Raw genomic sequence first — 26,975 nt, forward strand, 5'->3', positions numbered from 1 at the left:
AGGTTGTTTGATTTAGAATTATAGAGATAATTAATATTTAAAATTGAAATTAAAAAACATGTAGTATGATTTGTATAGAAGAATCCTAAACAAACAAAACATATTAAATGATTCCTAAAGTATCCATAAAGATATGGACCATATGGTTCAAATATTATTATAAGCCAAATAAATAAATAAATGTTAAAGTGTAAGTGTCACAATTAATATAAATAAATAATTAAACAGCTTTACTTAATAGCCTAACCACGTGTCATTAATTAACATAAATACCTTATTAAGGAGGGTATCCCAAATTAGATATATTGAAAGGGAGTTTTAAATCGGATCCTTAAATATTGGAAAGCTTATTTAAATCAATTTATTGAGATTTTGATGGAATTACAAGTTTAATAATTAATTACATGATTATTAATTTATTACAATAATAATAATATTTTTTTTTTAATTTCAACATTAGTTCATTCATTATATATACTTACTATATGCATAATGGATTGAAACTCAAGATATATTACTAAATAATTATAAATAAATGATATTTTTAGAATAAAAGGAGAACTAGTTTGATACTTTGCCGTTATGACCCTCTGCTTAAACTTAAAGCATTTTCAGATATAATCAAAATCGTAATTTTTAGTCTCTTAAAATAACTTTTACCACTAGACTACTTTGTGGGGTTTAAATAAATGATCATTAATTTTAAAGTTTTTAATAAATATTATTAACAATAAACATGTATCCAAAGAGTTTAACTAAATAATAGATGAAACAATAAAATAAAAGAAAACTTGTGATAGTAAATTTGAACTCAAATTTTAAACTCTATAATAAGATAATTAATCAACTACACTGCAATAACTTTTTATAATTTTTAAAGTTATAAAAAAATTAGATTTCAAAATTATTTTAAAAGTACAATAAATGAAAACTTTCAGGACGTTTTTGTCTCCAAAATGTGCATTATTGGAATGTTATTCTCAAAATCCCAATCGCTAAACTTAATCGCAAAATCCGATGAAGAAGAATGAGAAGGAAAAAGACGCTGAAGTCGCACAAGCTCAAAGGAAGAAATCGACGAATCGCCAGAAAAGAGAGTGAAAATGACAAAAAATACTATTGAACGAGAAAATAAAGGAAAAATAAAAGAATATATATATATATATATATATATATATATATATTTATAATATATAATATATAGAATGTAGGGTAGAATTTGTAACATTGTTTTTGAAGCCTTTATCATTTTTCATCTAAAAATACATAGGTAAGAAATAAAAAAAGAAGATTGTATTGAATAATATATTAAATTATATAAATTATGATTATAGAGAAATTAATATAATATAATATTGTAATAATATCTTATATATATATATTATCTTAAATTTTAAGATCATTTCTCAAATTTAAAATGGAGAACGTTTGAACAATTTGAGGTTAAAGACGATCGAGATGTTGAAATATTGATGATGTATTCATCAAGTATATATATATATATTATTCTTTTTATTGATTTAAAAAATGTATTCATGAAGTATATATTGATCTTTTTATTGTTTTAAAAAATGTACAACGTACTAAAATTTTAAAATTAAAATTATAAAATTTATTTTCTTTATTGACTCATTGATTAAATTCAAGGCCAATTAGATTAAAATAAATGGACCAATTACTATTTCAGTCTTTACTTGGTCATTTTTTTTAATTGAGTTTTATTTTGTTTAAGTGTGTTTTATGTAACTCCAACTATTATAATTGTAGTATTTTGAAGTTTTTTCAAAATGTCCTAACTCGTCAATCTTCTTAGTTTAAGGTATTTTTTTTTTTCAAAACCAATTCACGATATTTGTAAACAAAATAACAAATATCTTATTTTTTAATTTTTTAACTATTCACACACCTCACATATTTTGTAAAGCATCCAAACGATATCCCATAGTTTATAATATATATATATATCAAAAAATATATATATATATATATCAAAATACACTTAATTTAGAACACAAATATGTCCAAATTGGACACAAAATTATGTTATTTCGAAGTACGGTACAAAAATAAATATCAAAGTTATTTTTATTTGAATTTCTCAAATATATTTTTAAATCATACATTTTTTAGTCACTCAAACCACTTTAAACAAAATAAAATACATTAATCTCAAAAAATAAAATAAAAAATACTCCATTCAAAAATGTCTATAAATATCATTTAATTTACAAATATATCAAATTTATTAGAAAATCGAAAATACTATGTTATAACATTTTGTTTATTTGAAAAGAAAACTTAAAAATTTGTTCGAACTCCATATGACACCATACAAAATTCGAACTTTAGTAACAAAATTCAAATTCGAGTCCAAAATGGCCTACTCTTATTTTTTTTTCCAAGAAAATATATAATACATTATTTTTTATTAATTGTTTGTGTGTGTGTGAAAGAGAAAGAGATGTATTTATGATTTATTTAAGGAATTTTGAATATCATGAGGATTTGAACCATGTGTATAATCACGAGAAATATTTGATTGTAAGAGCTTTTTTTTCTTGTCTCATGGGACATGTGAGCGAGGTTAACGGGAAAGAGATCGGATTCAGACATGGATATTGCATCTTTAATTATTTGAAAATAATCAAATTCAAATCAAATTAAAAAGGCAATCTTTAATTTTGTCTACAATCCATGATGCATGGACGAAAATGAAAGTTTATTAAATTAATAAGATTTATTATATAGTAGTGAAGATTGATATTTATATGATATTGTTTAAGATAATATATTTTAAAGATACTCTAAGTTAATTTTTGGTCTACAAAAATTTGGAAAATATATAATATTTATTGAAATAAACTGAAATTATTAAATGATGTTATTTTATTTATTCATTTTTGTAACATTTCTCATAATTCTCTCTTCGTTTTAATTAAGATGTTTTCGAAACACATTTTTCATTTACAAAATTTTCAAAGTAATCTAAACTCATTTTTATTCTAATCAATTCCTTGTCGAATAATTTAAGATTGACGCATACAAATATGTGAAAGGGTTTGTTCGAATTTGAAAAGGTCACTAGGTTGCGAGTTGCCTTATATTTTGTCCTGATTTTGACTTACCAATCTTTTATGAACCTAATCGATTATGTCGCTTTACGACGGTTCGTGAAGGAAAATAAATACCTAAAAATAATTTGGTCCATTGATACATTTATGTTTTTTCGAATAAATTTATCAATTTTTACCAATTTGATAAGGTCTATTGATAAAAAAAAATATCAGGAGAAATGTTTAATTTGTGGTATACCAAATGTTAATTTATTCATTCATGACTTTTTTTAGGGATAGGTTGAAGCCCACCTTGTCCCTAATCCCCTTAGAGACGATAATGATGATGACGACGACGACAAAGAGATGAGTATTATTTATTTCATATTTGTATATATTGTATTTTTATTTAATTTGTTATATATGCCAATTTTACAAAAATATATATATATTAGAGTTACAATAAAACTAACCTCGTTAATTTCTGAACTTTTTTAGGTAAACGATAATGAAAACTACCACGAGGCTGTTCCAACAACCGGAGTCCCTCCTATTAAGACCATAAATATTAATGATTAAGAAGAGGACGATGATAATGATGACGACGATAATGATGACGACGACATCAAATAAGATATATAGAGAAGTTAGTTTAATTAATTTCAAACACAAATAGATTAACCTAGTTGAATTAGAGGTATTACTATGTATCGTGATAACTTTTTGTAGATAATAAATATATTTAGTTATAGTTAAATCCTCGATTTATTTTAGCAACAAATACTTAGGCATATATACATGTCATCATTGTTAATTAAGATCAAAATCTAAATAACTATTTAATAATAGTAGTTCAATTGTTTCCAAGATGCATGCATTACAATTTACTTTAATTATAAAAATGCTAATAAAGTTATATATACCAACATAAATGTCCAAATCTAACTAATTATTGTTTGTTATATAAAAATTTTTTAATAGATCAAAAGTTTTCGATTGAATACTCTAATAGTAGAAATTAAAATTAGAAGAGCCTTTTTAATGAAAGGATACCAAATCGTTTTAAAAAGAATAAAAAAAAAAAGTTAGATAAAAAAAACTATGTCGGAAGAGAGAGAAATAGAATAATTATCATAATGATAAGGGTGAAGAAATTGGGTAGAGAATTGAGAAAGATGATAATAAATAACATGAATAGGGACTTTGAATGGGATTGATGATCCTTTTCAACAAACAACCTATTTAATTTGATAATGTTATTAATAAGTTTACAACCATAGTATTTATCATATAATGTCTATTGTCCCCACTTTCTCATTTAATCCTTCTAAAACAAACATTTATTTCATTTACCTTAGCAATTGTATTTAATCGAAAACTTAGATGGAGTTTATTCATTAACGACTAATTATAATTATTATGTAATAACGAGGGGTAATTCTTATAATTAATTGTCTCGAGGTTTAAAATATAAATAAAGTAAAAGTGAAGAAAATAAAACGGGCAAAAAGCACAAAAAGTAGGCATACTTATGAGCCGAACTGTCCTCTAGTAAAAGAATGAAATCCCCACTCGATTATGAAGGACACTTTAGGTTCTACTCCAAAGTTAATGAGTTAACAATAGGAAAAAAACTAGGTAATGACATTGACTAAACATAATGCACACTTTTTTTTACGCTTTTCAACGATAAGAATACCGTCGTAAATCACATGATCACTCCAAAAAAGAAACCTTAGTCGGGATATTTTTACTTCACAACTTATCTCTTTATATATATATACTTGATTTTGAAAAATTGAACACTTCATAGACATTAGTGTATTTGAGGGTAATAATAATGACCAAAGCAGGAAAAGTATAGCCAAAATAAGAGTTTCCTCACCATGTAAATTTGATAACTATTAAATACAAAACCTAATCTATTAACTTTTTTTTAAAAATAGTTATTGAAAGACCTTGATCTAGAAGATAAATCAAATGACTATTAATAATAATGTTTTGTTTTTACGACTGATCTTGTGAAACAAACTCAAACAGTGCTCAATTAAGATAAATTTGAGATCAAATTTGCTGATTTTCTTAGGTTAAAGTTGTTTATCGATGTTAATGATTTGGTATTGCCTTCTTAGATTAATGATGGAGATTTTGATCGATTAAATGGTTACGATCTTACAAATTTATGAACTTTTAGATATGAATTTTTGCGTTGTAGATCTATGGGTATATATATATATATATATATATATTTATATATATTTCAGGTCGGTCATAAAGATTGGTATAAATTGTTATAAGATGTTTTAAAAATGATTCAATGTGTAAATTAAGTCAAATCCATGACTTTTTTTATACAAGTTCTTATGTATTTATGAAATAAAATTGAGAGCATATAATATTTGATTGGTCTAAAAATGATAAAAAAGTTAGTTGAGCCCCCAGTTGGGTTCATACTGGCATGCATGTACATGTCATGGGTTCCAAGTTTTTTTTTTAAGTTTTTTTTTTTTTTTAGATTTCATGGACCACTTATCTCCCAACCATCTTTGAATTAAATGCACCTCCCTAATATTAGAGCTGTCATTTGTCACATGCAATAACACTCTCCACCCCTTTTGGAACAACCATCCATTCCATATTCTTATCACTTCCAAACAGACCCTTAACTATCTTCACTTCTAAATTTGGGATATTGACTTTTAACTTGAAAACTAATTTTAATTGATTTTTTTTAGAATATTATATGAGCTTATTTTCTTACTTTGGACTGCCTATAATTCCTCCATAGTTGAAACTCTACGGCAATAAGAGGTCCATCGTTGAAACTCTACGAAAATAAGAGGTAATAAGAGGGGATACTAATCCTAAGTTTTTGGATTCGAGTATGTAAAGCGATAAATTATGCGCCTGATTGAGTGTGTTTGAATGTTACATACATAATATGTCATCCAATTAATCCCCTTTTCTAACCTAGCGGCAATAAGAGATGTATATTAACCCTAAGTTTCTGGGTTCGAGCCCGTCAGTTAAATGGTTAAGTGTGTTTGCGGATTATATACTTAATTCGCTGTTATTTTATCTAGATTCTCACACATTACAAATACGATATTTGACTAAAAAAATATTTGTAATGAAATTTAATCACGATTTTTCGTCTAGAATGCACATTAAAAAGTGTTTTCAAATGGGTCATAGTTATAATATTATGTGAGCTTATTTTCTCACTTTGGGCGGCCTATAATTCCTCCATCATTGAAACTCTAACATGTTCTCATGTGTTATTCATATCTCACACTTGATTAAGTTGGAGAATGAGAGAATAAAAAAATGTTAAAATATTTTAAATGAGAATTTAAATAATCAAAATGTTTTTAAAAGTAAATTGATTAAGAAGTTCAATTTTTGAACTCGATTGAGAATAAAGAATCAAATAGAGATGATGGTTAGAGAATAAATAATTGAACCAATTAGTCTCCAATTGCATGTGCACGATGTCATGGAATGGGTAGGTTTTGGTTCGTCTCAAAAAAGAAAAAAAGAAATCCTCATAACTATCTATGAGTGATACAATGAAATTCGAGTATTATCTAATAAAAACTAAGGAGACTATGTTTACACATCACAAAGACCTTAAATGTTTGATGAATTTTTTATTTATTTGTTTTGTTATGACTTGTTGTTTCTGTTATTATTTATCGCATACATAGGTTCATTTTCAATTTTTGTTTTTCAGGAATTGTTGCAATGGCGTGATTAATGACTAATGAAATCATTTTAGACTATATGTTTTTTTTTGAAGAGTTAGTTGAATTTGCTCGATTTTTATCACAATTGCAAATTTGACACGATTTTTAATTCAAAATAATAATAATAAAAACTTGATATATCAAGTGACCTTTGGGAACCAAATTTAAAAATTTTAAAGTGAAATTACACTTGTGATTGAAAGAAGACCAATTTAGGTTTTTAGTTTATATATGAAACAAGTATATTTATTTTTGTACTAAAGTGGTTATGTGGTTGTACTTGTATGAGGGGTAGAGGACTAGGGAGGTAGGTTTTATGAATTATTCTAGTAATAGAGAAATAAATGAATAATGAATGGTGACATTTATTAGTATTAAATTATTATGTTAATGCCAAATTCCAACTATCTTTGTGAAATTGGTTGAAGTTTTGGGCCCATAAATTTAATTACACTCTCACATCACCAACTTAATTACTTCAATTTGATAATGATATTATTAATTGCCAGGACTAAGTATTAGCAAAAAAAATGTATTAATTGTATAATAGATGGCTTGTGAAAAGTACTTCTTTAGACAATTTTCAAACTATTCATGGGCCCTTATTTATCAATAACTTCTTTGATGTGAGATATTTTGATTAAATTCAAATAATTTCAATCTCATTTGGAATAAATTGTTTAAAGTAACAATTAAAATATAAAATTAATTTTATTCTCAACAAAAACAAAATGTTTACACATAACAACTAAAAGCATGATACAAATAAAAAAATTAATTGTTTACACATAACAACTAAAAGCATCATACAAAGAAAATAAGGAGATCAAATAACAATGAAAAAGTGTACAAAAATATTATGTGCTACAAAATTCTCATTTCATAACAATGAGATCTCTTACGAAGTTGATTAGACGCTCAATACTTATCTCAAACAAACTCGATTACAATTGGCTATTTCTCTTTGCGAGTCGGGAGCTTTTCGACTATAAAGAATGGATTTTTCTCCTTGTTCATGCTATTGGAATTGATCCCTTCAACCCTAATTAGCATAGAAGATGATTCGCTCTTCTTCCCCCTCCCAAACATCAGCTACATCATTGTAGGGAGTGTAAAGAAATCCAACGAAAAACCGTCTTTCATTCTCTTGTTTCGTCGTGGCAATAATTTTATTGCCCCATCTTTATTGAGATGAAAGTTTTAAGCATTTCACCTGACGAATACTATCATGACAAGTCGATCTCTCATAGAGTCTAATGCCCAATTTGTATCTCAAACAAACTCGATTACACACCCTATTTGTATCTCAAACAAACTTTATTACAATTTACAATGTAAAGTTCTATGATTACGTTCAAGTCAAATAAGCCATTAGACATCATAAACTCGTTACTTCTTCGTACCCAATGACGGAGCTAGAATTTGAAATTTATTCGGACTAAAAACTTTTTACAAAATCTATCTAAGTACAATAATATCAAACAAACCAACAAAATTTACATACATTTCGGTGGCCATTTCCCTTGAGCGACAAGAATCTAGCAATAACAATGTTATTTACCATCATTATTGATGCCCATTATTTTGAGTCACGGGGCTACATCTAATCATATCTATCTCACCTAAGGGTCCAAACATCCCAAATCTGTATAATAATTAAAAGTATTAAATATATTTAATCCAATATTAAGGTGTCATGCAAAACTTCGTAGCTATAAGCAATTTTAAAGTTTTTTTAAATGGTGAATTGAGAAAACCAATAAAACTTTGTTAAAAAAATGAAGAAAAACCCAATAAAACTAAAACCATGGTAATCCAAATAAATCAAGATAAAAAATAATTATAACTCCATTATTGAACCACACCTAGTAATTCCATGGGAATGAGATATTTCTTAAAAAATTAATATTTTTTTTTCTCTACTCACTTTTTATTATTTTTCCAACATTCCCTCCAACATTCTCTCCAAAATTCCCTCTTCCTATAACTCCTCTTTAAAATAACCGCTCTAAATGTTTCAAAATAATTTAAACATTTTGTACAAACTTGATTTATTTTCAAGTTTATTTAAAAAATGACAATGTTTTATAATTAAATATGTAATAAATTAGTACAAAAAAAACACAATACAATCTTATATATTACAAATAAAAGAAAAAAAAATGGAAATGGTAGCAGTTTTGTTAATTTAGTGGGGATGTCAAATTAAGGAAGAGTCCATAAATCTTTTGTAGCAATAAGTATCCTTTCCTTTCCATTTGTTTCAAGTTCCATATTGTGAATAGTAGAAGACCATCTTATCGCACCACCAATCCGACTAACTCTGTCGAGAACTTCTATCGAATCGCGAATTATAACTGTCCCTTTCGGTCGTAACATTCGATCAATCTCCACCATTAGATCTATCAGGTTGCACCTTTGATAAGAAAAGAAATAAGTAAATTACTATGATCTGACTAATGGTTGAATTTTCTTTTTTGTCTGAGGGTGGCTAGCATGACCCATTTTATATCATAAGATTCATAGTTGGAATTGTACCCGAGAACTTTGTTCTCTTAAGGAAGACCATTGTCACTTGAGTTAGTCTGGTAGGTTAGGTGAAACATTTAACAAGAATCAAACATCATACTTTAGGATGTCTCCTAAGCCCCTTAGTCCAAAGCTCTTGTTGGGGCGATTTTGAGTTTTGATTAGCATTGGCGCACACCAATATGAGCACCAACAAGAACATGAAAAATTAAGGTCTTGCTTGATGTGGGTTATTTGAGATTAATTTCGAATAACCTACTGTCCAACTAACATCTTCTAATCAATCTCATCGTTCAAAATATCAACCAAATTACTTTATATTTGTTTGACATTATCTTTCTTCCCCTCTTTTGTCAAAATAACCTGATTTTCAATACCTACGTGGCTATTCCAAATAAGATTATTCAAATAACCCGAAATCAAATAAGAATTAATGAAGTAAATTACCTGTTCTTTCCGGAAATTTGATCTTTGATTAATGATTCAATGGAATCAACATGGATAAGATCATACGTCCGAGGATACGTTGAGAAAGGTTCACACCTATCATTATCATCATCATCAATTATAAGTTTCTTATTTATACAAATCATGAAAAATACCAGACAAAAATATTGAGAAAGAAGAAAACTCACCAATCATGGTAAAGTCCAATGAGGCCTCTATCAAAGATCACATCAAGTGTGGGTAATTTATGAGCAGGGACGACATTCATAACCCAAAGAGGATCGGAAGCTATTGCAGCAGCAAAGCCTCCTAGAAACGCGTTCATGTCCATCACGTTTCTTATAGAAGGAGTGCCGAGTTTCACATTCAAAGAATTCTTATAGTAAGCAACTCTTCTTACCCAACGTCTAGTGTCAGCATCAAACACATGAGCTCCATTTTTAATGATGGAAGTTCTTGCAGGAGCTTTATTTAGCCTTTCAGGCCAATTCTCAATTTCTCCAATTGCATACTCTCCTTCTATAGATGATGTTCTGCTCACACATGTCTTCAATTTTGTATACCTGCAGAATTTTATAAAGTCAAATTTATGTATTCACTGCAGAAACTATAGATAACTTAGTCATTACAATCTAAAGACATCGAACATTGATTCTTAGATGGAATCGAACATGAGACATTTACTCTATTAGGCAAGAGCTACCCTGTTTGATATGAGTTATTTGAACAACCTACTCATCATCAAATTATTCAAATCATCAGCCAAACTACTAAAATACCCACAATTTAAAAACAAAATTATTATATGTATACCCCTAATGTCTCTTTACCTAAATAACCTAATCTCAGTAATCTACATAAAAAGGGTTATTTTGAAATAAACCTAGATCAAACAGGCCTACGCCCCAAATATAGTTTCTATAAATTCCTTATGTAGTACCTCACAATCTCTTCAACTTAGACACACGAGTCTCGTCCTCAGTTAGTAATCTAGAAGTAACCCACATAGCATGTTTTCCCTTTTTCTATTGAAAAGTTATCTTTTTTACATAAAAAAAAAGAGAGAAACAAAAGTAATCATACCAAGCATAACTTGGATCATCGGTTGCATCGCATAAATAAAAAATTTCATTTCCGTTTGGTAAACACAAATTCCCATTTGGTTTTTTCCAAATGACTGTATTTCCATCAACAACAATCAACTCATAACACATTGCTTTAGCCACTTCCTGTAGATCAGCCCATTCTTTCTCCTGCTTAGCCCACTTTACAGGGGGGCCAGAGATAACCATGTACCCTCCAGGTCTAAGTAAACGATCAACCTCCAAGAAATATGTTGCATCTGCAGAAAAAATAGAATCTATATGACCAAAAGAAAGAAAATGGGCAGAGATAATGTGAAAATTCAACTGAAAGTACATTTCTGATTGAATAGGCACATTGTAATAGTTTTCAACTTCTTCTTCTCAAATTTTAAGCAAATTAAAGAAGACAAGAAGACTCAACTGTATGCTGTAAAAGGTATCAAACATCGAGAGCAATGTATCAAATCAAATGAGAATGCGGGAAATGGAAGTCTCCGAGTTCCAAGCATGGCAATGAATGATGGTATTCCTCTTTCAAGTGCAAATTGTATCTGAGATTTATGTGAATCTCTTGGAGCAAATGAGAGGGGTAGAATACCTTCAGACAGTAGATATCCACCAAAACTAGCTACCTGCAAATACGAATTTAATCCACAGTCTTTGTATAACAATGTCAGTTCTTAGTTCTTAGTTCGTATTATTACCCCACATCCCATATCGAGGGCTGTCCTAAGAACTCCACCGGCTATCGGAATATACTGTTTGAGCTTCTCTATGTATTGTTCAGCTCCATCTGGAAACATTGTGCCACCACCTGGAAAAATAAAGTATGGACCATCTTCTTTCATCCATCCTTGATGACCTTTTCTATCAGCTATCTTATTATGCGGCATATTGCTATGCCATATCTATACAATATACATAACAGAATTCAAATTTAAACTTAATTTGAGATTGAAATTGAAACTGAGATTGAGATTGAGCAGTACCTTATGCAAACTTTCAGGCCACTGAACAGGAATTCGGTATCCATTAGGCGGAGGAATCAAACATAAAGGAGTTTCCTCAGGAAGTGGACAATGTCTTTCTCTGTAGAAGTTCATTTCTCTACTAAGCTGACTGTTTCGTTTCGGATCTTCGCAAGGCATGTGATCTACGGCATCGGAAGAGCAGGAATCGATTGATTGTAAGCGTCCAGATTCGATTAGTGCGATGATACGGTTACGGTGACGCGGATCGAGTGAGGAATGGAGAAGCGATTGGTTTCCGGAGGATGCAAGGGAGTTGCCTAATGGAGTGAAGACGAGAAGGAAGAAGAAGAAGAGTGCGGCGAAGAAACCTACTGTAATGAGATCTAAGAGACGCCATTGCCGACCGTTTCGCTTGAACGGTGGCAAATTGAGATGCGCCATCGTCTAGTTGTAGTTTATGTAAGTGTGGATTCTGGTAGAAATCAATGGTGATTGGATTTTTGAGAGTGATTTGTCAGTGGAAGTGAAACAGAGAGACTGATCTTGGATCTTGAATGAAGAGAAAGAGAATACTCTGTTTATTGTTAATAAACTGAAAATCATTGTAAAAACAATAAAAGAAAATACTAGTCTTCAAATTTGTTACTAATTGTATTCGAAACATAACAAGATTAACCAACTAACATAATATAACTTAAATTTAGCATTAACGAGCTCGGAGATCTTCAAGAAAATTAATGAGTTCATCAACCGTCTCAACCCGTTTTCTGAAAAAGATTTCCTCTATCATAACAATAATAATAATGTCGTAGAGTAAACACATCGGTCGACCGCGATCAAGATAAGTTTTACAGTTTCTTTCGAACTATATAATTCACGAGAAAATAATCAGGATATGGATTTATCAACTAAATTCGACAGAACTCGCAGTTTTTTTTTATCAAAAACATCCCAACAACCGAAGATTGACTTAAATAGGGCTGCATCGCGAGTCGCTCGGTTAAAGCTCTACTTGAGTTTGACTTTGACCAAGTTCGAGTTGAACTCGAGTCGGCTCGTTTAATATTCGAATCGAGTCGAGTCGAGTTCGAGCTCTTATAATACTTGTTCGATAGCTTGTCGAGTTTGATAATAAATCATATATATTTATTTTAATGTTAAAATCTAAAATTTAAAATAAATATTTTTTCTTACAAATATTTAAAATTTAAATTTTAAATCAAGTTTTTCGAGTCGAGACTGTAGGTAAATAGTCGAGTTGAGCTCAAATTTATAAACTCTCCAAGCTCGAGCTAATAAATACTTAACCACTTAATCGAATCGAGTTCAAACTGACTTGAGCTCGACTTGACTCATTTATCGCTCTAGACTCAGAAATCTCTCACCCAATATCAAGTGAGGTGTTCCAAAAATGCCATTATATAATTTTGTATTTAAAATTTAAATTTAATAAATTAAATGTATTTGAGTTTTTTAAACCCTAAAAAATCTTTAAAAACTAAAAAAAATCAAAATCAAGCCAGCTCTAAATATCCATGAATTGAAAATAATTTGTTATGATTGAGTTACAATATCTAACCCTTAAATACAATTTGATTTATTTTTAAAAGCTATCTTCAATTCCCATTTGAATATGAAGAAATCAATTTCATCATAACATAAAAGAAAGCAAAGTGAGCTTATTAAACAAAAATAAAGAACTTTTACATTAGATGGTTACAATTAATCTATCCCATTAACTTTAATTTACTTAAAACACAACAACATTTGTCATAATAAAAATACACAATAATATACAAATAAGATTTGCAATGATTACTTCGAAGCCCGACCACATTATTTTTTTTTATGTTCACATCTTCCTAGCAGTCTTGATGTTAAAATCGTGTTTCATAAGGTTCGACCTAATCAACATAGCCCTAAGATCACGATCAAATTCCATTCCATTCTGCAGAACCCGATGAAAAGTGGCGTTCCTCTGATCAGCATGTTGAGCGTATAAGATCTTGTTATGTGAATCGATTCGAGCCTGCAGTAAAAAAAGGATTTTTTTTAACCTCTGAAGGAAGCTAGTCATGAAGGGATCAAAATGAGGTACCTGGATTTGATTGTCTGTAATTAGAGACTCGAGTTCTTTCTGTAGCCCGGCTACACTTGTTTTAAAAGCACTAGCCATCATTTTAAGATCGACGGATATAAATGGATGTGTATATTGGATAATGGCTTTGTGTCGGATTTCTTCATATAATGTCTCAACATGTTTATTTAAGTGGATGTCGAGAAGTAGGTTTTCCTTGAGGTTTCCAAGATAATCCAGACATGAAGCATATCGGCTGCAAACTCGAGTTATTAATACAAGGTTTAAATTTCCTTCGCAAGTTTTTAGACATGAAAGAAAATGCCTTGTTTGGATCGGGTTATGAAAAGTGTGGTATTAAGTAAAATATTTATAAAAAAAATAAATAGAGGGTAGTTTAGTATTTTAGTTGATAATTTGATTGATGAGAGGATATATGAAAAGATAAACCGAAGAAAGGCCAACATCTCAAAATTAATCACTCCTTATATTAAAACATTCATCACAATACCCTTACTATATCCTATGCAAATTTTAAAATATCTAATACTAAGGATAGTTTGCTCTTTTAATCGCAATGACCGAAATAAAGGACTTTTACATCAAGCAAGATTTTTTACCATAAAAATACAGATTATTTCCAAATAACACCACATCAAACGAGCCACATCTCCTCGTCAATCATTTAAATTATAAACTAAAAGATTAAAATACTGTAAGAGCTTGTTTGATGTAGGGTTTTTTCAAAATAAACCAGTTTCTTTTGTAAAAAAAACTTGTTTGATGAACAAAGTGGCTTATTTGAGTTAAATGACTAAAATAGCATTTGTATTTAACATTTTTAAAGGTTATAAAGAGTAAAGTAGGAATATTTGATATTTAAGTTTATGATTTGATTGATTGTATAGTAATCCACGTCAAACGAAATATTTGTTATCATTTTACCCAAATAATCAACTTTTTAAACTTCGAAATAACCCAACATCAATCAAGCTTCAAGTTACCTGGAGTAGAAATCTTGGATTAGCTCCCTTACTTCAGGCACTAACTCTAAGAAATTCCGGAAATTGGAATTATCAATCACTTTTGTCTATAAAAAGAAAACAATAAGCATATCAGTAACATGATTTAAAGCAAAAAAAAAAGTGGAAGACATCCATGGAATAAAAAAGAGTAAAATAACATATGGTGTTTTATCAATTCAATAGTAGAATTAAGAAAACTAAAAACTTGCCTTCAGTTCCATCCGATCAAAAGTTGCAAGTGCACAAAGTCCACCATAAGTTGCAACATCTTGAGGTGCAATGACCTCGGCATAATTGTTCCCTAATTCAAAACCAACTTCAAGAAACTGCAAATATGCAGAAGAGATTACATTTTTTTCAAACCACGGCATTGTTAACATCATTTTGTACAATGAAATGATCCCTCAAGTAATCTTCAATCATGAGCCAAGCTTGAAACATAAATTACTTTAAGATAAGATTTAGAACATACTTAAAATATATAAGCAAGAAGAAGCATTGAAGATAGTAAAAGCCCAACTCATAGCCAATTTGGAAACACTTGCTTGATGAGGGTTATTTGAAAGTTATTTAATAAAAATCTTGTTTGATGAAAAAGTGGGTTTTTTTGGAATATTTGGGTTTAAATTGTTAGAAATTGCACAAATAATAACAATAATCTAAAACATTCAAGATACGGTAAAGTAAATAACACAAGAATTAACGAGGTTTGACCAACAATGCCTACGTTACCGGGGAGCCGTTATAAATTTTTCATTATTAATGGTCCAATTAATCCTAACTTACATTATCTCTATTTATAGAGGTACATACATATAAACCTAATCCCATTAGAGCCCACTAAAACATAACTCTAAACAAGTAAGTCCAAACTTATATGATTTTACATAAATTACTAAAATGTCTTTTGGTATTTAAAATTTAAATTTAAAAAAGTAAGCGTATTTTGGTATTTTAGTTGATGAATTAGGTAATTTGATAGTTGAATAGATAGGTTTGTGATAAAGGGTTTTGTGAAAAAACGCAAATAACCCAAGATCAAACAAGCTTATTAGAGCTTGTGTGACGTGGTTTACTTGAAACGAATCCAGATCTAGACACAAACAACAAGTGTTTCCAAGTTTGGGTAGAAATATGTGGCAAATGACATGACAGATGATATGGTTACGACAAGAATATTCCAACTTCTTGCATTTATCTTTTATCCCTTTAGTGTTTACTCTATAGAATAGTCCTTAATGGCTATATATAAAAGCCTAAAGTTTTATTCCTCCTTTATTTGTCAATTAGTTCATGGTATCATATCTACAGCATTCTATTTATAATTGTTCTTCACATACATAGAACTCAGATTGAGACTCATGTTGAACGAGATCTATAGAAACCAGAGGCAGCAAGCATTTGAGGGGGAATTTGGCGAATAAGAAAGACAGATTCAACAAAAGGGAAGGAACTACAAAAGAGAAACAGATAGGTTTACACCAAAATAGTCTGCCTATGGGTTGATTTGTTAGGGCACTTAGATAACCTCATAACCATAATCCATCTCAACTCCTCAGACTTATAAATCACTTCTAATTAACAAAACCAAGAAATTTATAATCCTTTATGCTCAAAGAATCATAACAAAAGAAAGAATCAAAATCCTCATACAATAATCAGGTAAAAATGGGATTCGATATGAACTGACAAACCTTTCGAGCAGCATGCTTGTATTTCTTAATCTCTAACAAAGCCATCCCTGAAGCAGCACAAAATTTGGCAGATACAATAGGTTCCAATTTCTCCGAAGTTTGTTCTGCTTTTCCAACATAACTAGAAACATGTGCGAATTGACCCATCTCAATACTCACCAAAATTGCATTCAAACACATATGAATGATATGCTTTGCCGTCGTGCAATAATCCCGCGTTCGAACATAGTTCTTAAATGCATCTCCAAGCGCACCATGGACATAAAAAAAATCTCCAAAATCATTGTATCCCATTCTAATGCTCTCTTTAATCATATTCGTCTATCAAAAAAATTAACAAACAATCAATCAATAAACAACAATTCAAGAATCATCTTCAACAAAACTATAATTCATACATACCCTATAAGTATTGAGTTCATTCTCGAGCTTATCCTTCTTCTGTTCAGCTCTGCGTTCAACACCCTCAATCCAATCCATGTCAAGTTTGTAACTTGGCCCTAATCTTCCATCAATCTTCTGAGAAACTTCTCGCATGAGTTGGGTATTCTCTCCCTTCTTGATCTCGTCGTAGGCCATCCTTAAAGCTTCGAGTTGCATTGAGGGGTTGTTACAGCGATTAGCGATGAAGAGAAGGCGAGATATTTTTGTTCGGCCGATGTAGAGAGAAGCATAGGCCTCGATATCGAGCTGGTTACTACTGATGATGGGTTTATGATGATGAACCTCGTCAATCCCATTTGTATAGATCTCTTCTATCATTTGAGATGAAGTTTCGTTTTCTTCATCCATTATTTGAATCTGATTGAGTGGTTTAAGAGACGATGGAAGGAGAATTAGGGCTAGGACTCTCCTCTTTGGTTCTCGATCGAAGACTCTAATGGATTGAACTATAAATTAAGGACTGCACATGTGTCTTGCACGAACCTATGGATATGTTTATTTAGCGTTTAATTTTTATTGATTGCGTAATAACATACTACATTCATCATTTACGGAATAATATGAATTGTGTTTTTTTCGATTTGACCGGTATGGAATGGGAGAAATTTGACGAAATGGCCTTAAAGACAGTCTTATTTGAACTTTTGGTGACACCTTTTTTTTTTTGAACGATTTTTTCCATGTCGCGAGACGTCCACATTCGCGAGACGTAACCGACATTCGCGAGACGTAATCGACATTCGCGAGACGCAACCGGCATTCGCAAGACGTAACCGACAACCGCGAGACACAATCGACATTCACGAGACGCAACCGACAATCGCGAGACGAATTTTTTTTTCAAAAATAAATAAATAAAATTTGTCTCGCGATTGCCGGTTGTATCTCGCAACGGGGCATTTTCGTCCAAAAAACATAAAGGTGTCACCAACGCAATTAATTTTATGCGCTGATAAAAAAGTCAAATATAAACATCTTTTAGTCAAATTTCCCTGGAACGGAATGAAAGTAAAACAAAATTTTCAAAGTAAAATGAGACGAGAATGGTAATATATATTTCTTGCCCTAATACACTCCATTGTTATATTACCCACAATCATGACTTTCACATTTATTTAAGATTTTATTTTTTATTTATATATTAAGAATAACTCTTTAATGTGTATTTCAAGATTGGTAAATAATGAATTAGGAAAATATTTTTTATATTTAAAATTTAATAAAATAAATAAATTTTGATAATCTATATATATATAATGATGCTTAATTTTAAAGTGTCCAGATTACCGGGTCGAGATCTGTGGTTAATTTGGATACTTGGGTCGGATTGTGGGTTGACCCGCCTTTAAATTTAAAACGGTTCAAAATAAAATTAAAAATGCTAGAGGTATGTTTTGAACTTGTAACCTAACAAAATAAGTAAAACTCTTTAACCAACCAGGCTACAAAGACTTTATATTTTAAATTCAACACCAAATTTGATAAACGCGGGACGTTTTAATATTAATATAAGTTCAACTTTCTAACTAACTAATCTATATATATATATATATATATATATATATATATATATATATAATGATGCTTAATTTTTAAAGTGTTCGGATTGCCGAGTCGAGAGCTGTGGTTAATTTTGATACTTGGGTCGGATTGTGGGTTAACCCGCCTTTAAATTTAAAACGGTTAAAAATAAAATTAAAAATGCTAAAGATATGTTTCGAACTTGTAACCTAACAAAACAAGTACAACTCTATAACTAACTAGGCTACAAAGACTTTATATTTTAAATTCAACCCCAAATTTGATAAACGCGGGACGTTTTAATATTAATATAAGTTCAACTTTTTAACTAACTAATCTATATATATATAATGATGCTTAATTTTTAAAGTGTTCGGATTGCCGGATCGAGAGCTCTGGTTAATTTGGATACTTGGGTCGAATTGTGGGTTGATCCGCCTGTAAATTTAAAACGGTTAAAAATAAAAAAAAAATGCTAGAGGTATGTTTCGAACTTGCAACCTAACAAAAACAAGTACAACTCTTTAACCAACTAGACTACTAAGACTTTATATTTTAAATTCAACACCAAATTTGATGAACGCGGGACGTTTTAACATTAATATAAATTCATTTTTTTAACTAACTAATATATATATATATATATATATATATATATATATATATATATATATATATATATATATATATATATATATATATATATATATAATATGATGTTGAGTAAATGGATACTTGGGTCGGATTGTGGGTTGACCTACCCATAAACTTAAAACGGTTAAAAATAAAATTAAAAATATTATCTGTAATTTTTTTTCACGGTTTTTTATATTATTAATCGTGCAAATCCACGGGCTAAATGCTAGTTTAAATAATTTTACACGTGAATTGGAAACTATTTAAATAAAAAATCAAATTTCTGTTCTTTATTAGTTTTTTTTTTTTTTAGTTAACCGAGATGATATTTATATCTTATTATAATTCCGCTTTTAATACTAATAAAACAAAAACAAAAACAAAAAAAGTATAATATTACAATATATTTATTTATTCTTTATTTTGTTTAGAGCTTTAGGTTTATTTATTTATTATAATATATTTTTTTAAATATATTACATTATATATGTTATTTAAAAAATATTATTACGACGTTATTTGAGATTCATTCGGAAAAGTATATGAAGTCGGTTGGGACGTTATTTTTTTTGATGTATTGTTATGTTTTGTTTTGCTTAAACAATTCACACTTTTTATATATTTCATAGACCATTTTTTAAAATATATTATATAAAAAATCATTTTATCATCAAAAATAAATAAATTATTATGATGAGAATATAATATTTAACAATTGCAGCATGCGATATTCTATAACTAGAAGAGATAATTCGGGATATTCTCTAACTAGAAGAAACAAGAATTATAGTAAAAAAATAAATGATACACGAAAAATAAGTCTTAAAGCTTATACTTTATGTAGATCCATAAGTTTATAAAATTAGGACCTACATTTAAAAAATGTTGGGTGACTAGCTTTATCCAGCCAGCAGCATGTGAAAAAATAAGTTAGGTGAAAAAAAAAATTATAATCTAAAAAATTAGAGCGAAAAAATTATAAGAAAATATGACCATATTCGAGATGATTTTGTAATATGGGCATGTTTGATTCTGTTTATAATATGATTATGTTCGAAATATCTATGTCAAGAACATGACTTTTTTTTATAATTTTCTCTCTCTAATTTTTTACCTGATAATTTTTTTTTCTTATCGTGACTTATTTTTTCCACGTCACTGATAAGTGAGGGGGTGTTGCCCAACACAAAATTTGTTGTTGTCATCCGGGTTAAACAAAGCGAATACCAAACTACTCGAATTTGATTTGCATTATATACACTCGAATTCGAGCGAGTATAAAAAATTTATACTCGGCTCGTTGATAATACTCGAATTCGAACTCGAAAATTAAATTTTATTAATTAAAATTACATATTTTACTAATCTAAATAATATCTCAAATTTAATATAATATAAAGTTTGAACTCGAGCTACTCAAATTCAACTTAAACTTGGTCAAACTGAATCCAAGTTGAATTTTAATCGAGTTACTCACAATCACTCGTTTACCTTCTTAATCTATAGAAATGAACAAACCCTTTAAAGTAGTACATAAAAAATTTGAAACTTCCAATTCATCTTCAAAAAGACATTAATAATAAAATTGTTTGAGACTCAATTGGAAAGAATTATGAACACAAAAATCATAAAAACAAAATATGATCAATGTTATTACTGTTACACTAATTAATATTTAAGAAACTCGCATTTTTTTTCTTCTATGTTTGTTGCTCCGAAGCTAGTGGAGCCGTCCAATAAGATTTAACCGCAATCAATATCTTCTCCCTCGCGTGTGGGCTGACTTCGTTATCCGTCAATCGACTCTCCCATTGAAGACCATCTATAACGCTCTTCACATTAAGCAAAATATCGACGTCGTCTCTTATTATAACACTACCACTAGGTCGCAATATTCTATCCATTTCCAGCAGAATATCTTCAACCTCGCATCTAAAACAAGAACATACCATAAAACAACTTAAAATGAGTCAATAATTGTCTTCTTTTGGGGGTATTTTCATATCAAACTAAGGTTTTGTTTGAATAATAGAGTGGTTATCTACAAACTAAGTTCGTTTCATATAGGTCATTAAAATTCAGGGGCGAAGAACGAGTAAGTAGTTCATGTTCTTTGGCAATCTTTTTAATAATGTTCGAGTAAGTTTGATGTTTTAGAACTAGGTAAAGTCAATAAATATTATTTATCTAAATCTACGTCTAGACGGAACTTTACATAAAAAAAAATATATATATATATGTATTAATGTTTTCTCGTCCAAACTTTTACGTTTTATTTGGAGGGAGTGTTTTTCGTATTTTAGTTCATAATTTGAATAATGAGTAAATTATTGACTTAATAAGGTTATTTGAAAATGTATGCAAATCAATCCCCAAATAAACAAACTTGGGGCTTTTTTTGATTGGTGTGGGTTATTTGGAAATAATTAGATGAGTAAAAACTTATATAAATAAACCCTCAAATTAATCTTCCAATTTTTGATATGAATCTTTTTAATTGAATTTTTTTTACCTAACTTATTTTTTTTGCAGCAATGACCTAATAATAAAATAAAAAGTTTAAAATTGGTCTATTCCTAGTATAATCAAGAAAATTTTGATATTTTAATTGATGTGAATAATTCGATGTTACCTGTCTTTGTATAGGCTAAAAACCGAATCTGCGTGAATGAAGTCGTATGTTCTTGGATAGGTAGACATTGCCTCGCACCTGTGCAAAAAAAAACGATAAATAAAGTCTAAAAACGACAATAATTAATAACTAAAAAAAGTTTAAAAAATTTAAAATACCAGTTCTGATAGGTTCCAATCAATCCACGTTCAAAGATTGTTCCAAGAGTATTTAATTTTGCTTCAACAGGAACAACATTCATAACCCAAACAGGATCATCAACCAAAGCAGCCGCGAAACCACCCAAATTCGAATTCATATCTAGTAAATTACGATACCGCCCTTTCTCCGATAGCTGGCTATCCAAAGACTTGTAACGAGATACTCTTGTTTTCCACATTTCTGTATCTTTTGTAAAGATTTCAGCCGTTACACCTGTTAAACTTCCGCTGCTGATCCTTGGAGGTATCGAGTTCAGCCTTTCGGGCCAATTGGTCAGCTGCCCGCCTGCTATTTCTTTAAGTTCGGACGCTTCAGGAAGGGGAGTTATACAAGGTTCCACTTTGGTATACCTTCATTATCCAAAAGACAATGTCAATAAATACAATTTGAGGTTGGTTATTCATATCATTCAAATTATAAACCAAAGTTTGGTTATTCAAATAGATAATGTAATAGTAGTACAATCTAGTAATCTAATTTTTTCTCATGATATCATGAGCATCTTAACTAGTAATCCATTTTGGAATGAACCATTTTTAAGCATAATTTCAAACCATAAGTCACATAAAAGTTAAAACCATATTTGCATATTAGGCAATTGTTTGATCATGTTTATTTTTTAGATTAATACATTAACATAAGATTATTTGAAAAGGGTATTAAAAAGGGGGTATGAAAATATATTACCATGCCCTGTCTGGGTCCTGTGCCACACAGAATTCTGGTTTCTTGAAAACCTTTCTGTTCACTTTGCAATGGATGTGATTAGAAGGTTTCTGCCAAATAGAAATATCATTTCTTTGCACCAATTTCTTCCAGCAAAGGCTTTTAGCAACTTTTTCGATCAAATCTTGCTCTTCTTTGAGATCATCAGCACTCCTATCCCAGCCTTTCCAATGTCTTTCCCAATTAATAGGTGGTCCAGACAAAATCCAATACCCACCAGGACGTAACACTCTATCTACTTCAATTAAATAAAGCCCTTCTGCATAGTTTTTATTCATAAGTTAAAATTCAATGTTTATACTAATGATTGTTCGATAAAAAAAAATGAGAATTACCATTCTTTCCCCAAGGGATTAGACATCGAGAACAATGTGCCATATCGAATGCTCTTGAAGGGTAAGGTAAACGAATCGAGGCCATAACACCAATCAGTGCTGGGACACCCCTTTCAAGAGCAAACTGCACTTGAGCAATATGAGTGTCTCTTGGTGCAAATGAGACAGTTAAAATATTCCTAGACAAAAGATAACCTCCCCAGCTAGCAACCTGTAACATATTTTTACCAAATTTGAATAAAACTTGAAAGCATATATAAATCAATTAAAACCTACTGACATCTGCAAATCATTAATATTATATATCATCATGGTATAGAGCTGCTCAATCTGGTTGACTTTGTATTATGCAGATGAAATTAATTAAACCATGTGAAAAGAAAGATCCAATTTCAATTCTCAAAATAATTCTAGCCATAGCAATTAACAAACTAGATAAAGCTAGTTTTGTCTTCATCTTAATTCAAGAAAAAGACAAAAACCAATTGAATTCAATCCAATCCCAATAGTTGGTTATACATTTCTTTCAAAAATTGATTATCAAAACAAACAAGATAATATTGCCATTTGAAATGAATAACACCTACTTTGACCCCAATATGAGGTTATATTAATAGCTTACTAATATAACAATTATTTCACTATCAAAGGTATAAAATATCTTCTCCATGATCATATCAAACAAATTTAGTAATTAACTAGTACAAATTTATAATCACCATTAAAGGTCATTAGAAAACAAATTCTAGAGATTTCCAGGAAACCTCTCAAGGGTTTATAAAAAGACAATACATATCAAAGATCGGGAATTGATGTCATGAATGTTGTCGAGAATGATGTAGCAACACATGATTGGACTTGAAAAATGAAATTTCTCCTAATAGATTTAAGTTCAATCACGTGTTGTCACATCATTCCCGACACATGACCCTAAATTTTCGTTCTTTATCGTTACTTCCAATGATATCCTTTCCTTTTCAATCATTTTACAATTTTTTTCTATAGCAAAGGAAAGGATGGGATTCAATGACTTTCATTTTACGCCATTGTTGAAACAAACCCTGACCCCACTTACCCAACTAAAATGCAAGTCACACTCTCTATACATATAAAAAGCAAAACTGATTGCAATTCCGTTCTTCTAGGGATGAACTTCATAGAATAAACCAGCAAAAAAAGCAATTATCTAATGAAGAGAATCTCAATTAATGCACTAATTCAACCAATCAATTACGTGTGATCATCTAACTAACACCAACCTACCAAAAAGAAAATTCACGAAAACCAAAAATCAACATCAAAAAGCATTTCACATACCCCACAGCCAGTATCAATGGCGGTTCGGATAGAACCATCTCTCAGATTAATCAATTTCCCAATATCATCGATATACGCATCAGCTCCATGGGGAAACATAGTACCACCGCCTGGGAATTTGAATCGATCCTCCTCAAACCTAACCCAATTTTGACCAGCCTTCTCAACCGTCAGATGCTTGTGTGGTACATTTGCATACCAAACTGATTCACGGCTCTCCGGCCACCTAAACGGCGTCTTGTAACCGTACGGCGCCGGAATCCTACACTTCAACTGCTCATGTTTCTCCGGACAATGCCGCTCTCTGTTTAGATTTATAATACATTAATTAGATATTCATCGTTTTTACAATGATCGGACTAATATATAATCAATACCTGTATATCAAACGATTACGATCGAACTTCAGCGATCGTTCGGCGTCTTCACAAGGAGTATACTCGATGTATTTCGAATCACAAGGAGGAAACTGTTTAGCGTTAACAACTGAATCATCGAATGATGTAGGAACGAGTTTCTCAGCTGAATGATGAGAATCGAAATCAAGTGGATGAGATCTAGCTGAAATGATCGATGGATTGCATGTGACTTTAGGAACTTCAACAGACGATCGGTTGAAAACACCGCCGTGTTGCCATAAACCTATAAGATATGCTGTAGAACATAGAATTGAAGCGAGGATAATCCAATATAGCTTTGATTTCTTTGATTTGAAACCGATGTAATGAGGTATTATGTTGAGAAATGTCGCCATTGATGAGAATTTATGAAGAAACAGAGGAAGTTTTCATCGAGTCAATGAATCGTCTATTGAAAGAGAAAGTAGAGAGAGAGAGTGGAGAAATGAAGAAGATGAAGTGATGAATTTATATTGTTGATGAAAAAAACGCGAGATTTACGTGACACGCGCCTACGCTCCGGTTAAATGTAGTCTGACCGGTATGCCCTCCCCGGACCCACATACTTCAAAGCAATATCAGTTTTGGATTATTTTGTATTATTATTATTATTATTATTATTATTATTTGAACTAAGACTAATAAAATAATTTAAATCTATAAAATATAAATATAAATTTTAAAACATAAATTTTTTCATTCTTAAATAAATATTCATTTATTTTTTAATATTGAAATTATCATAACCACATTGAAAATGGAACTTTGTTATTTTAATAACACATTCTCCCAAGTTTGGGTTTTCTTATGGGAAAACAATTTATTATTAATTTTGATTTAGTTTGATATATGGTATGTTATATTGAAATGGTATAATAATGGGTTGAATTAATATTTGAAACTCGAATTTATGTGGTTTTTCATATTTAAATTATTAAAATTTTAGTTATTTAAAGATTTTTTTTAAATGAAAAAATTATTTGTTATTTTATTTTTTTGGGAAAAATAAAAAATGTGACTACAAGTGGGTTAAACACATAACCTGCAAACACATGGTTAAACACATAACTTGCAAACACATTTAATCAGACGCAGAATTTGACATTTAACGGGTTTGAACCCAAGACCTCTTAAGAAAAATGTAATGTATTGTTTTAGTTTTTTCTAATTAATTTGTCACGTTTTTAAATAAAATGATATTTAGAGACGTTTTAGACGTATTTGTTTTTAAAATTGAGAATTATTTTCGAGATTTACGCATTTTAATTCACCGAAGTTGATTTCGATGACTAAAAAAATATATAATTTTATGAAAGATTTGAAGAAGTTTGAGTAGAGATGAAAAAAAAATTTAAAAAAAAATAATAACATAAACTTTGTGTACGGTTTATTAATTTAGACATATTTGTGCTTTGAATTGAATATTATTTTAATATATACACGTTTAAAACGGATGAATACCGTCTAAATGCTAAATGTTTAATGTGTGAGAATAATTTAAAAGCAATTGCTATTTTATTTTAAAAATGTGGTAAATTAATTCAGAAAATAAAAATAGTATGTTAAAGTATAAAGACATACATTTATTTGTTTATGACCAACCTTAAATTACTAAAATTGTGAGGGTTAGAGTCTCATATGGTATAATTCAAGCTTAATTTTAAAAAAATAACACAAATTTGAGCCATAAATAGCAAATTAGAAAGAAAGAAAAAAAGTTAAATTGATCTTATACTTCAAAAATAAAAATTAATTAATATATGAGATTGATTATTAAAATATCAAAAATCACAAAGGCAAGCTAGTTTCCAATTTTTAACAAAATTCAATAAAGTCATTATAATACTAAAATATTTTTTTAAGAAATACTTAATAACATATATTTATTTAGTTGAGTGGTAAAAAATAAGAAGTTATCTATTAAAGATTATGAGAAGATCATAATTTAATCCTTCATAATAAGTATACTATTTTATTTCTAGTTTGTTATGATTTTAAATATAAAAAATATATCTTAATTTAAGGTATACTGTATTTAAAAGATAAAAAAATTGTAGGTACGGGAAAGCCAAAAGCAAAGGGCAGGCACTGATTATGAGGATGATTGAAAACCATTCATGTTTGATAACATAAAATTA

General features: G+C 29.6%; 3 protein-coding genes across 3 annotated transcripts; all 3 read right to left on the bottom strand.

Moving 5' to 3' along the window:
- Positions 1 to 8,891: 8,891 nt before the first annotated feature.
- On the bottom strand, positions 8,892 to 12,399 carry LOC124941466 (probable pectin methyltransferase QUA3). The gene is made up of 7 exons (XM_047481800.1): positions 11,850 to 12,399; positions 11,565 to 11,768; positions 11,282 to 11,492; positions 10,859 to 11,117; positions 9,964 to 10,338; positions 9,776 to 9,871; positions 8,892 to 9,215 (listed from the first exon to the last, which is right to left on the bottom strand). The coding sequence occupies exons 1-7, from the start codon at positions 12,270 to 12,272 to the stop codon at positions 9,005 to 9,007; spliced, it is 1,779 nt and encodes a 592-aa protein (XP_047337756.1). The 5' UTR covers positions 12,273 to 12,399; the 3' UTR covers positions 8,892 to 9,004.
- A 1,094-nt stretch (positions 12,400 to 13,493) lies between these two features.
- Positions 13,494 to 17,513, bottom strand: LOC124941178 (COP9 signalosome complex subunit 1-like). Its single transcript, XM_047481463.1, has 6 exons — positions 17,030 to 17,513; positions 16,628 to 16,948; positions 15,143 to 15,259; positions 14,913 to 14,998; positions 13,930 to 14,164; positions 13,494 to 13,860 (listed from the first exon to the last, which is right to left on the bottom strand). The coding sequence occupies exons 1-6, from the start codon at positions 17,417 to 17,419 to the stop codon at positions 13,684 to 13,686; spliced, it is 1,326 nt and encodes a 441-aa protein (XP_047337419.1). The 5' UTR covers positions 17,420 to 17,513; the 3' UTR covers positions 13,494 to 13,683.
- A 3,297-nt stretch (positions 17,514 to 20,810) lies between these two features.
- LOC124941446 (probable methyltransferase PMT15) lies at positions 20,811 to 25,267 on the bottom strand. The gene is made up of 7 exons (XM_047481776.1): positions 24,817 to 25,267; positions 24,440 to 24,743; positions 23,123 to 23,333; positions 22,749 to 23,046; positions 22,019 to 22,411; positions 21,861 to 21,938; positions 20,811 to 21,160 (listed from the first exon to the last, which is right to left on the bottom strand). Exons 1-7 carry the CDS (start codon positions 25,191 to 25,193, stop codon positions 20,929 to 20,931), a joined length of 1,893 nt encoding a protein of 630 aa, XP_047337732.1. The 5' UTR covers positions 25,194 to 25,267; the 3' UTR covers positions 20,811 to 20,928.
- Between the last annotated feature and the right edge of the window lie 1,708 nt (positions 25,268 to 26,975).

Source organism: Impatiens glandulifera, chromosome 6, assembly GCF_907164915.1.
Source record: "Impatiens glandulifera chromosome 6, dImpGla2.1, whole genome shotgun sequence".
In the NCBI taxonomy this organism is placed as follows: Eukaryota; Viridiplantae; Streptophyta; class Magnoliopsida; order Ericales; family Balsaminaceae; genus Impatiens; species Impatiens glandulifera.

What these genes read in the sequence shown, in the direction of transcription:
- LOC124941466 (XM_047481800.1), bottom strand. Translation starts at nt 12,272, where the DNA reads ATGGCGCATCTCAATTTGCCACCGTTCAAGCGAAACGGTCGGCAATGG. An exon ending in GATACCTTTTACAGCATACA is followed by an intron (nt 11,118 to 11,281) that starts GTTGAGTCTTCT and finishes TTTTTTCTGCAG; the next exon opens with ATGCAACATATTTCTTGGAG. An exon ending in CAAATTTCCGGAAAGAACAG is followed by an intron (nt 9,216 to 9,775) that starts GTAATTTACTTC and finishes TTCTTATCAAAG; the next exon opens with GTGCAACCTGATAGATCTAA.
- LOC124941178 (XM_047481463.1), bottom strand. Translation starts at nt 17,419, where the DNA reads ATGGATGAAGAAAACGAAACTTCATCTCAAATGATAGAAGAGATCTAT. An exon ending in ACAAGCATGCTGCTCGAAAG is followed by an intron (nt 15,260 to 16,627) that starts GTTTGTCAGTTC and finishes GCATATTTGCAG; the next exon opens with TTTCTTGAAGTTGGTTTTGA. An exon ending in TTGATCGGATGGAACTGAAG is followed by an intron (nt 14,999 to 15,142) that starts GCAAGTTTTTAG and finishes TTCTTTTTATAG; the next exon opens with ACAAAAGTGATTGATAATTC.
- LOC124941446 (XM_047481776.1), bottom strand. Translation starts at nt 25,193, where the DNA reads ATGGCGACATTTCTCAACATAATACCTCATTACATCGGTTTCAAATCA. An exon ending in CCATTGATACTGGCTGTGGG is followed by an intron (nt 23,334 to 24,439) that starts GTATGTGAAATG and finishes AATATGTTACAG; the next exon opens with GTTGCTAGCTGGGGAGGTTA. An exon ending in CAGGACCCAGACAGGGCATG is followed by an intron (nt 22,412 to 22,748) that starts GTAATATATTTT and finishes TGGATAATGAAG; the next exon opens with GTATACCAAAGTGGAACCTT.